We start from the raw sequence: 12149 nt of genomic DNA, 5'->3' as shown, positions 1-12149 counted from the left end.
CGTTCTGGTGTGTACGGGGCCTAACACACACTGCAATGCCCCAGGCACAATATGCCACACACTGCAATGCCCCAGGCACAATATGCCACACACTGCAATGTCCAATATGCTGCATACATACCTCCCAACACCAGAGGCAGAAGAGAAGCGCTCAAAATTAGGGGGCATGAACTACTATCGTAGTACACCTGCAAGGCCACGTCCCCCATTTTTTCTGCTATGGGGGCACGGCCAGCGCACTGAGAGCTGCTAGCCATGCCCCCAGCCTCTCTAAATAGACAGTGTGCATGTTGTTTCCATCCTCTTTGCACCCCTCCATCACCCCAGTCACCCTCGCATGTGTCTGTCTCCCCATTACTCCTTTACCTCCTGCACCTTTTTGTCCCCCCCCACACCTGTCTCCCCCGCACCTCTTCATCGCCTGTTACCCCTGCACCTCTCCATTTCCCTTACCCCCTGTAAGGGTGTTGAGACAGGTATGTGCCTGCACCCTCCCCCTGTACTGAACACCATACCCTCCATGGCAGCAGCAGGGCAATGGACGGTGTCAGGCAGCAGCGGTCCCATGGAGGAGACTGAGGCGGGTCCTGTGGAGGAGGAGGGTGAGATAAGGAGTCCCATGGATGCTGCGGCTTCCATGGAGGAGGAGGAGGCTGTGGCGGTGGTTCGAGGCCTGAAAAATGATAGAAATTACTTGCTTCTTCCTCTGATGAGGAGACAGACTCTAGAGGTGATATTTCACCTCTAGCGTCTGACAGGGAGCAGCGCTACCTGGAAGTGCTTAGCGCTGTGCTCACTGCCTGCCAGACGCTAGAGGTGAAATATCACCTCTAGCGGCATCTGGTCTCTCAGAAAGCAGCGGCAGGAGATGGGTGGGCAGCAGGATATAGAGGGACGGATGGGTGGGCGATGCATGGAAAGGCGGGCAGTAGCGGCGAGAGATAGAGGGAGGGACGGCAGCCGTAGATTGGCCGAGCCACCCCGATCGCCACCACGAGCTACCAATAGCTTGCGAGCGACGGGTTGGCGACCACTGATATAAGACATTAAAGTGCATTGCTCTATGGAAATACACCAGAGAAGTAAAAAACATGTCACTATCATCTGGCGACAGTGAAATAGATTGTTACAAGGTAAGATTGGCAAAAAGCCCAGAAAGATTAGAACTCAACATAACTTGTAACATTTAAACATAAGCAGGGTGCTAAAAACAGCACTGGGCAGACAGCCTACTGTAGAATAAAAACCTCTCAGAAACCATAAATACTTTATAGATGACACTGAACATATTAACACAGATGCTTATGGTACGATAAGTCCAATGTTTCCCAGGGGAGGTCCCGTATGAAATAACATGACATAATAGAACCTTAAAAGGAATTATAAAAGAAAACAAAACAAGGGAAAACCAGTAAGAACAAAAGACTGAGAAGGGTTTTGGTGAACTGTACGAACATTCAAAAGAAGCACAAAATACACATTTAGGTGGGGCAGGTGTAACATGTGCAGAGAGTTAGATTTGGGTGGGGTTTGTACTTCAAACTGATCTCTATATTGTAGTGTAAAAATAAAGCAGCCAGTATTTACCCTGCACAGAAAACAAAATAACTCACCCAAATGTAACTCTCTCTGCACATCTGTCCCACCTGCAGTTCACATGGTTTTGTCCATTGCAAACCCAAATGTGCTTTGTGAGTGAATCTGAATCAGGCCCTTAATCACACTTTTACTAGCTTTATTGCACTGCCTCCATTTAAAATGTAAACAAAAAACAACAATATAGCCTTTATTTTTTTAGGCAAGTTTAATGAAATCAGATGAACTGGATGTACAATGCAGTATGTAGAGTGCACCCTCTGGATAGCTTTACTGACCCTTTATTCGTATTGTTAGTATCGCCACCCTAGTTTGTCAGATTTCTGCTCGCACCCGAGGGCAGGTGTGAGCAGAAATCCACAGGTCGAGTTAGCAGCAAGCGGATTAGAATAGATGTGGGAGAGTCAGCCCAGCGCTATGCAATGCACACAGTAGTGAATAGATCCCAAAGGATCCGACGTTTTGAAAATGACCACGTAGTAAATGTACCCATTGGGTATCAATCACATCTGTCCATTGCTAAGAATGCTGTGATCATATGGATGTTTCTGCTGAGACTGCCACTGAAATAAGAATAGCAGACTCTGTATTGTTCATTTACAGTCAATGTATATCCGTTCATTGCATTACTAGAGATGTCTTCATAAGGAACAGATGTTATCAGTTCTAGTGGTGGCTTATTGGAATATACAAATGTGTGTGGACAGTTACCTGTAAAGGGGCTTTATTACTTTGTAAGTAAAACTAATAATTAAAAACAAATAAGTGCTAAACCATGACTACTATATTCAGTCCAATAATATGAACGGATCAGGTTGTTTATGTAAATGAAAATACACAAAGGAAGAGGACACAGCAGTAAGGTCTTGGACAGAAAACCTCTGCATAGATCATGTGATCATTTTACTCTATAGGATAGTTGTTTATTAAAAAAAAATATAGCAACATATATAGCAACTTTATTACTGCAGCCAGATTGCAACTGAAAATAAATGAATAATGTATTATCTGTAGTCATGTGTGTGCTAAGATAACTATGGCTTCTGCTAGTCATGCATGGTAATTACAGTGCAATATATAACTCAGGCTTCGGTCTTGCTGATGACTGAAAAATGGAGGCCAGCTTTGTCTAGACGTTCAATCAGTTTGGTTTTGGAGAAAGCTGCTCCTGGGGAGTAAACTCCACCTCTGGAAGACAAGATAATAGAGGAATGTCATATAATCATTAATCTGCAGTATTACCTACCATTTCCTAAGCGTTATATTTACCTATCCTCCAGGTGAAACATGCACCAACCCCATACTTGCCTACTTTTGAAAATTAGTTTCAGGGAGATAATAGTTGGTAATAGAACTCACATTGAGGGGGCGTGTAATGCTCCACCCAAAGGATGTGTCTAGTTCCAAATATGGAGTGATTGTGATAAGAGTCTTAACATGGCACCTGGAAGCGTGGGTGTGCACTGCTACATCTGAGAGGAATCTTTTAAAATGACTTGCATCCAAATGTAGATGAGCCCAAAAGCAGTTAGTAAGAGCTACTATACTGTAATGTAAATGTATCTCTCATTCCTTTTTTTCCTCAAAAATATCACAGCTACATAATGTGGGCTAGGTGAAATGAGGGAGATTGCTAGACTAATCAGGGATAGAGGGAGATTGCTGCTATTTCAGGGAGTCTCCTGCAGAATGCAGGAGGGTAGAAGACTATGACCAACCCCTGCTTAGTAAGTCCCATGTTGCACTGCAACATTATCAATGATCTTGTTACGAAAAATGTTGGTTTGCAGAGCATTTACATATGGGGCCTAATTCAGACCTGATCTCAAGACAAATGTGTTCTCAAAATGGGCAAAACCATGCTGCACTGCAGGTTGGGCTGATTTAAAGTTATTTGTTTCTGTGCAGGGTAAATACTGGCTGCTTTATTTTTACACTGCAATTTAGATTTCAGTTTCAACACACCCCACCCAAATCTAACTCTCTCTGCACAGGTTACATCTGCCCCACCTGCAGTGTACATGGTTTTGGTCATCATAACAAAATTTGGTACTCGTTTCCTAGCACGGTTTTAGTGTACTGGGCTATTCTCCGTAGTGAAACCACATCGGATCGCAAAGCGGGTATGGTGCCGTGCGATGCGATGTCCATATTAAGTGCACAGGAGTGCTTATACAATGAAATATCGCATGGGATCGGAGGGCACCCTAGACAAGGTGCGATCCGATGCGATATTTCATTGTAGAAGCACCCATGCGATGAGAGGTGTGCTTACTATGAGATGTAATGGGTGCTTACTATTGAAAGCACCTATGCCATTGTTTTGCGTCACCTCCACTATCAACGACACCCCGAAGCGTGGCGAGAGCGCAGCGAGCCCCACGAGGGGTGGCGGAACGCGTCCTCCTACCTTTTCATACCCCCACTATCCACGTCGGCGTGGAGTTGATTTTATAAAGTGTAGCGAGCCCGAACCGTGGTGAGTGCAGCGAGCCCCGCGAGGGGATGCGGATTACTTTACATGTATTCCACGGTGGCTCGCCACACTTTGTAAAATAAACTCCACGCCGACGTGGATAGTGGGGGTATGAAAAGGTCGGAGGACGCATTCGACTGCGTTCGCCACGCTTCAGGGTGGCATGGATAGTGGTGGTGTTTTAGGAACACATTCACACCTGCAATATCATACAGCTGACACAGTAATGACGACATGTGTTAACGAATAACTGTAATTTACTTTTAATTTAATGAAAAAGATTAATAAATTAATCACATTAATTACAATAAATAATGATAACAATAAATCAACTCAAAACATTACAACATTAATTACTAAAAATCATGAAAGCAAACAGATTACAAAACAGTCAATCAACTGTAGGGAGCGTAAGTGCTCGAATTATGCGTTATCACCACCCAATGTCTTTCGCCACATAAACTCCTGCAAATAGGATTGAAGCTGGTGGTGTGCTGTGCCTCTTTGGCGCTTATTGCGCCATTTCCATGCACCCCAAAGTCACATTCTGGGTATGAACCCCTGTGGCCGGTTCAATGAAATTAAACCTATGGTTTACTTGGAAATGCTGATAACCAGCTGTTCAGTGCTGTACACCCTCCAGCAGTCCGTATAAATAGTGGTGCCTGGCTCAATATTTTCAATTATTGCCACCATCAAAGTGGTGGCATCACGTTTGGGCACCATGGTGAGGAAACACTGTCCAGTTTGGCGACAAATTCCCCCAAATATCCACTGATATGGTAACGTACGGCCGACATTACTCTTACGCTTGACAAACAAGCTCTCATCGACCTCCACAATGTGCCCTGGACCGCCGATACGCCACTGTGGCTGCTCCATGAGGTCCATGGTGCAAGCCTCCTGCATCCACCTGTTATACAGGACCGCTGTCTTCTTTTATATATCTACAGCTGTCCCTCACAGTAGTCGAGTGATGTGAGCTCCTGGGCCCAGGAATAGATGAAGCGCACCAAGGTGACAAAGGATAAGCGGCACCCTTGAAACCAGTGGGCCGCTCTGAGGCTCACCTTGAGACGGCATGCTTTCACATGGCACCGGCACATACACTCCTTCACTGACAGCAGCATAGCATGCTCATTAGCGCAATTCTGCATCAGCGGAAGGAGATCAAGCTGCTGGAAGATGTGGATAGCCCCCTCCTCCGTCTGAGGCAAGCTGAACATGGTCATAGATACAGCCATTTCCGATACTTCACCAGCAGCTCTGAGGGATGCTTCCATTACGGTCAGAAAATCACCTCAGAATGAGTCCGAGCAGGAATGACAGGGAGTGGGAACGGGAGCGGTACTGAAATCGCATCGCATGCCACTATAACGTGACCCCCGATTTCAGTACGGTACCATACGTACTGAAATTGGGCGCCATGCTAGGAAACAAGTATCCAAAATTTACCCTTCGATCAGGTCTGCATTAAGCCTATGGTCTACTGCTTAATAGCATTGAGACCATTGCATACACCTGGCCTGCATTGAATGGCTTTCTGTGCCAATGATGCAAACTGAAGATGGTGAAATAAGGACTCATATCACCAATGCCTGAGTGTAAACCAAGGGTCATCGGATCATCTGCTTGAACCTCAGCCATCTAATACCTCTTTTAGACCCAGCCTGTGACCCCATTAGACTCAACTCCCGACCCGGCTTAAATGCACAGGATTGGGAAATGAGAGCATCTCCCAGTCCAGCTTTTACATTACAGTGAATGGGGCCGGGTCGCATCAACCTGTTTACACTGCCCACCCACCCGGGTCCTCAGTGTTCCAGGGTAGGATTCCAGGGGGGGGGGGGGGGGGGCGCTGACCAGGGTCCACGAGGCAAAACCCCAGGATAAAAGCGGTATATGTAACGAAGGGGGTTATTCTAGTTCATTCTGACAAAATCATTCTTAGATGGACAAAACCATGTGCACTGCGGGTGGGGCAGGTGTTAGTTGTGCAGAGAGAATTAGATTTGGGTGGGGTTTTTCTTTAAAGTGAGATCTATATTGCAGTGTAAAATAAAGCAGTCAGTATTTTCCCTGCACAGAAACAAAATAACTCACCCAAATCTAATTCTATCTGCACATGTTACATCTGCCCCCCTGCAGTGCACATGGTTTTGTCCATCTAAGAAGGATTTTGTCAGAAAGAATGAACTAGAATAAACCCCTAAGTCTACTCAGGATGACCTGGAATTCACGCTGCTGAAACCAGTGAAACTATGTCCAAGAAGACAGCCACTGGCTTCAGCATACCCAGAAATTCTGTAATGATCAATGTTGCCAGCCCCAGTCCGCACACAAACATCTAGGGCACTGCGAGCGAGGTCGGAAAAAAGATCTGCAAATGCAAAGAGCAGCATATGCACACGTGCAGCTCTCACACAATCAGAAGTATACCTATATACATCAGATTTACAGCTCTGAATTAAGTCACCTGAGAGCATATTAGAATTTAAAATCCCTATTATATTGTGCTTACTTTTTTGGGAGAGATTCTGGTTCCAATAGTATGGTCAAACCGGCTTGCACCATTGCTATTGGAGTAGTCACATATCCAGCTTCTGTAAAACAAAGTGCATTGAACAAAATAAAATTAACAGCTTTGCTCCTGATGCAGCCCACACACGCACCGATTCCAGCGTGCGTTGTGGGCTTAACTAGCACACACAGCATCGCATCGCATGCCTTGTGCATACGATGTGCATGTGATGCGATGCTGTGCTAGAAAAAGCTAGTACAAAAAGTATGTGCAGCACATACTTTTTGTACTGTACGATGAGGTGCCGCGGGAGCGCGCACCCCATCGTACAGCATCGCACCGCCGGCATCGGCACATGTGCTGGCTGCATTAGATTTACAATTTGGTAATAATTGTAAAAGGCCTCAGTATGGTGTGCATGATGGGGGGGGGGGGGGGTGTCGGGAGGAGAAAAAGGTGGCTAAATGTGAAATCTGACAAAACCTTACAAGACCCCTTTACCTGGTCCCGACACTTGTGTGCAGATTTTTATATCTGGTTTCCCTTGCTGGGTATCTTGGCCCTTGCTGTAACCCTCCCCAAAGAATGTCATTGTGAAAGAGGCTTCCTCCATCTGCCAAAACAAAGCATTTCAGTTATACATATTTTCAGTGGGTTTACTATAAATTCATCTTCTTCTTTATTCAGTCAATAATCCATGATTTGGTTAGGTACAGAATTTCTCAATTCTAAAATGAAGTGTTCAGAGCAGGCCAGGTTTTCATGTCAAATTATTTAACTAATGAGAATCAGACAATTACTCTACAAGTTCTAAAAGGGGAGCGAGAGGGACAGATCATAATCACAGTTTGCCTCTTGCCAACTAATGAAAGGAGAACATTTGATTCCAGAAACCTGTAGGGAAAAGATCACACTGCCCTCTAGGTTCTTACTCACAGTCCAAGCAATGAAATCCCAACGCTTGCCCTAGAGAGCAAATCTATTTTTAAGCATGCCAGTCCCTTGGCACAATCTGCTTCTTCCCCATGGCAGGGAGGAATGTTGCCCACGGGAGGGGGGAGTGCACAAAACAATTGTAAAGCTTTACATGGCTGAATCAGGCTGTCAACAGACGACGGGAAACTGACAATGGGAAATTTTGCTATTCATCTAAAGGACAGAAAATGGGATGCAGCAATGTTTTCTTTTACATGTCCCAGCTGTACAAGCATAATTTTTCCTAAAAATGTTAATAGGACTATTTAAAAAAGGGGTGGTAACTATATGGTTTATAGAAAGACCATATCAAGAACGGACGGTGTAATGGTTAGCATCACTGACTCGCAGCGCTAAGGTCATGGGTTTGATTCCCACCATGGCTCTAACTGTGCAGAGTTTGTATATTCTCCCCGTGCTTGCGTGGGTTTCCCCCAGGTACTCCCATTTCCTCCCACACTCCAAAAATATACTGTTAAGTTAATTGGCTCCCACAAAATTAACCCTAGAATGTCTGTGTGTGCGTGTACATGTGGTAGGGAATATAGATTGTAAGCTCAACTGGGGCAGGGTCTGATGTGAATGTTGATGTTCAAATATTCTCTGTAAAAGAGCTGCGGAATCTGTATGCGCTATATAAATAACTTAATAAACCCCTTAGTTCTCCTACAAACTGCAGCTCATAAATAAAGAACTAAGGTGCTGTTTCCTCAGTAAACTATTAGACAAATCCAAAAATATATGTACACACTTTGGAGCACTGCTTGTGCAGAGCAAATGGAGTTTTCAAAAAGAATTAATATTACTTAAAACATTTGTGATATAAGTCATTAAAATTAATTATATCAAGAATTGTAATAATGCCCCGTTTTAATGGGAAGTACTTATTCACAATAATCTGATAGAATACACATACATATATACAGTTGTGCTCATAAGTTTACCTACCCTAGCAGAATTTGTGATATTCTGGCCAATGAAGAGAATATGAATGATAACTCACAAACTTCTTTCACTCATGGTTAGTGGTTGGGTGAAGCCATTTATTGTCAAACAACTGTGTTTCCACTTTTTAAATCATAATGACAACAGAAACTACCCAAATAACCCTGATCAAAAGTTTACATACCCCAGTTCTTAATACCGTGTATTGCCCCTTTAACATCAATGACAGCTTGAAGTCTTTTGTGGTAGTTGTGGATGAGGCCATTTATTTTCTCAGATGGTAAAGCTGCCATTCTTCTTGGCAAAAAGTCTCCAGTTCCTGTAAATTATTGTGCTGTCTTGCATGAATTGCACGTTTGAGATCTCCCCAGAGAGACTCAATGATATTGAGGTCAGGAGACTGATATGGCCACTCCAGAACATTCACTTTATTCTGCTGTAGCCAATGACAGGTCAACTTGGCCTTGTGTTTTGGATCATTGTCATGTTGGAACAACCATGTACGTCCCATGCGCAGCTTCCGGGATCAAGAGTGCACATTTTTCTTCAGTATTTTCTGATAACATGCGGCATTCATCTTGCCATAAATTTTGATCAAGTTTACAGTGCCTTTGTAGCTCACACATTCCCAAAACATCAGCGATCCACAACAGTTGGAATTGTGTACCTTTCATCATAGGCCTTGAGTAACGTTTATGGTTGTGGACAAAAAGTTCAATTTTGGTCTCATCACTCCAAACGACCTGGTTCCAGAAGTTTTGAGGCTTGTCTCTGTGCTGTTTGGAGTATTGTAAGCAGGATGCTTTGTGGCATTTGCATAGTAATGGCTTTCTTCTGATGACTTGACCATGCAGCCCATTTTCCTTCAAATGCCTCCTTATTGTGCATCTTGAAACAACCACACCACTTTTTTTCAGAGAGTCCTGTATTTCAGCTAAAGTTATTTGTGGATTTTTCTTTGCAACATGAACAATTTTCCTGGCAGCTGAAAGTGATTTGTTTTCCACAGAATCCCTCATTTTCCACTTCCTAATTAGAGTTTGAACACTGCTGATCGGCATTTTCTATTGCTTGGATATCTTTTTATGTCCCTTTTCTGTTTTATACAGTTCAATTACCTTTTCCCGCAGATCCTTTGACAAATCTTTTGCTTTTCCCATGACTCAGAATCCAGACATGTCAGTGCAGTACTGGTTGAACAATGCAAGGGTCTTCCACGAGACCAGAAACTGACGGACCTTTTATAAACTTACAAGCAAACAGATCACGGATGAGGATGGTTACCTTTAGTAGGCATTCAAACCCGCTTTTGGCCTGATAACATGCACACAAGTTGACACAATCTCCAGGGTATATAAACCTTTGACCAGGGTCATTTGGGTACAGATGGGGCAAGCCTTATGCTTGCTGGCGAATCGCCAGCAGCATGCCGCTGGCGATCCGCCAGCAACACGGCGCGCCATCTGACTGAGACGCGCGTGCGTCCCCCACGCACGTGCGTCTCAGTATCCGGGCGGCCGGCGGGCGAGGCGGACGCAATACTGTCCGCCTCCCGCTCGAGGGGGGCTGGGGGGACCCGAGGCGGCTGTGGGGGGGTGCGGGCGCCCGGTGTGGGCACCGGGCGCCCGTCGGAAGGGGACGGCAGCACCGTCGGAAGGGGACGCGCGCGCACCTCGTGCGCGCGCGTCCCCTTCCGACACACAGATGGCGCCGGAGCAGGGAATGGCGAATGCCGTCGCCATCGCCATCCCCTGGAAAGATGAGCCCGGCCCCATCTGTAGTTTCTGTTGTCATTAGGATTTAAAAAGAGTAAACACAGTTGTGTGACAATAAATGGCTTCACCCAACCACTAACCATGAGTGAAAGAAAAGTTGTGAGTGATCATTCATATTCTCTGACAAATGGCCAGAAAATCACAAATTCTGCTAGGGTAGGTAAACTTATGAGCACAAGTGTAGGTGTTCTTAATGAAACCCTATTAGCGCTTAAATGACCCTATTTTCTTACTCGGTCTCTGAGGAGACAAGGGTTAGTGTGCAGCATTATCCAAGCATGAGTAAATACAAAAGATAAGTGGTGCAGTCTTTTTAAAAGGTCTGCCAAGGTCTATAAGAACCATTATGAAATAAACATATTTGTACAAATCAATTAATGAAAGGATAGGTTACCTGTTTCTTTGTTGGTCCTTCACTAGAGAAATAGCCAAAAGAAAAGAATTTTGGATACTGTTAAAAAAACAACAACATTAAAATATGCTGCAGCATAATCATAATTGGGTTACAATTAAATTACAAAATCCGAAAAGGACATTCAGAAAAACTGCAAATAAAAAAACTAAATTTAATAAAGGGGGGGGGGGGGGGAATCAATTTTAAACAGCTCTACAGTGGGGATGTTCCTTATGAATGGACTCACAGCTCCCCACATAGAAGCTTTTGGTTTCTCTTAATGAAGTGGTTTCTACCAATAATTAGCTCAGTGGTTTGCAAATTGGGTGCCTTAGAAGACTTGCAGGGGTGCCCTGGATTGGTGGTTCATGACCATTTCCAATGTAATAGGCACATTTTTGCCAAACTGTCCATTACCACATAAATGACATCAAGGATTACATTTAAAAAAGAAACACAATTTGCTTAATATTTTTCGCACTTTCTTAATGAGAAACTTTTGGCCTAGAGTAGTGGTTACATAGTAACATAATAATTAAGGCTGAATAAGTCATATCTATAGGATTCCCGTAGTGGCCAAAAATGTATCCAATTTTGAACAGTAGTTGCTGCAATCACCCCCACGGCAATGAGTTCCAGAATTTTACTGCACTAATGGTGAAGAATCCTCTTAATTCCGTATGGAATTTCTTTTCATCGAGCCTCAGTACATGCCCGTGTGTCCTAAGTATAGGCCTGTTAGTGAACAAATCATCTCCCTGTTCCATAGGATTCCCAATCCTGTATTTGAACATACTAATCATACCACCTCTCAACCTCAGTTTCTCCAGTGAAAACATATTCAGCCTGGTTAATCTATCTTTGTATTCTAGTGATTCAAGACCTTTAACTAGCTTGGTCGCCCTTCTCTGTACCTGTTCCAATTCATTTATGTCCTTTTTAAGGTGCGGTGCACAGAACGGAACACAATATTCCAAGTGTGGTTTCGGCAATGCCTTGTAAAGGGGCACTATCACATTGGCATCCCTCGAATCCATACCCCTTTTAATGAATGCCAGTGTCAGGTTTGCTTTTGCTGCTGCACTATTACCAATTTTTCATCTATGATGACCCCCCAAGTCCTTCTCTACAGCAGAATTTCCTATAATAACTCCATTTAGCCTATAAGTAGCTTGTTCATTTTTGTTCCCATAATGAACTACTTTACATTTTTCAACGTTAAACTGCATTTTCCACCTTTCTGTCCACTGTTTATTTAAGTAACTTTCTAGTGATTCCACATCCTCTCCTGATTTAATTTCCTTACTCAATTTCGCGTCATCTGCAAATATTGCAAATTTACTCTGTGTCACTTACCAATACCATTAAGGAATATATTAAACAAGGTGGGTCCCAATATTGAACCTTGGGGGACTCCACTTTGAACCTTACCCCAGTTGGAATGTATGTCATTTACCACCACTCTCT

The 12149-nt window shown here is 43.9% G+C and overlaps 1 protein-coding gene across 2 annotated transcripts in view; it reads right to left on the bottom strand.

Moving 5' to 3' along the window:
• Positions 1–2525: 2525 nt before the first annotated feature.
• The window catches only part of LOC146063668 (saccharopine dehydrogenase-like oxidoreductase), a 47798-nt gene continuing 38174 nt past the window's right edge, over positions 2526–12149 (bottom strand). For both annotated transcript variants that reach the window (XM_083176255.1, XM_083176254.1), the window contains 4 exons: positions 10683–10739; positions 7095–7206; positions 6594–6675; positions 2526–2784 (listed from right to left, as the gene is read on the bottom strand). In XM_083176255.1, the coding sequence (XP_083032381.1) occupies positions 2679–2784; positions 6594–6675; positions 7095–7206; positions 10683–10739 (357 nt within the window). In that variant the 3' untranslated portion in view covers positions 2526–2678. The remainder of the gene's footprint in view (positions 2785–6593; positions 6676–7094; positions 7207–10682; positions 10740–12149) is intronic.

Source organism: Crinia signifera, chromosome 3 (genome assembly GCF_055691185.1).
Source record: "Crinia signifera chromosome 3, ASM5569118v1, whole genome shotgun sequence".
NCBI classification, from domain to species: Eukaryota; Metazoa; Chordata; class Amphibia; order Anura; family Myobatrachidae; genus Crinia; species Crinia signifera.
This window is presented reverse-complemented; position numbering and strand designations above follow the sequence as displayed.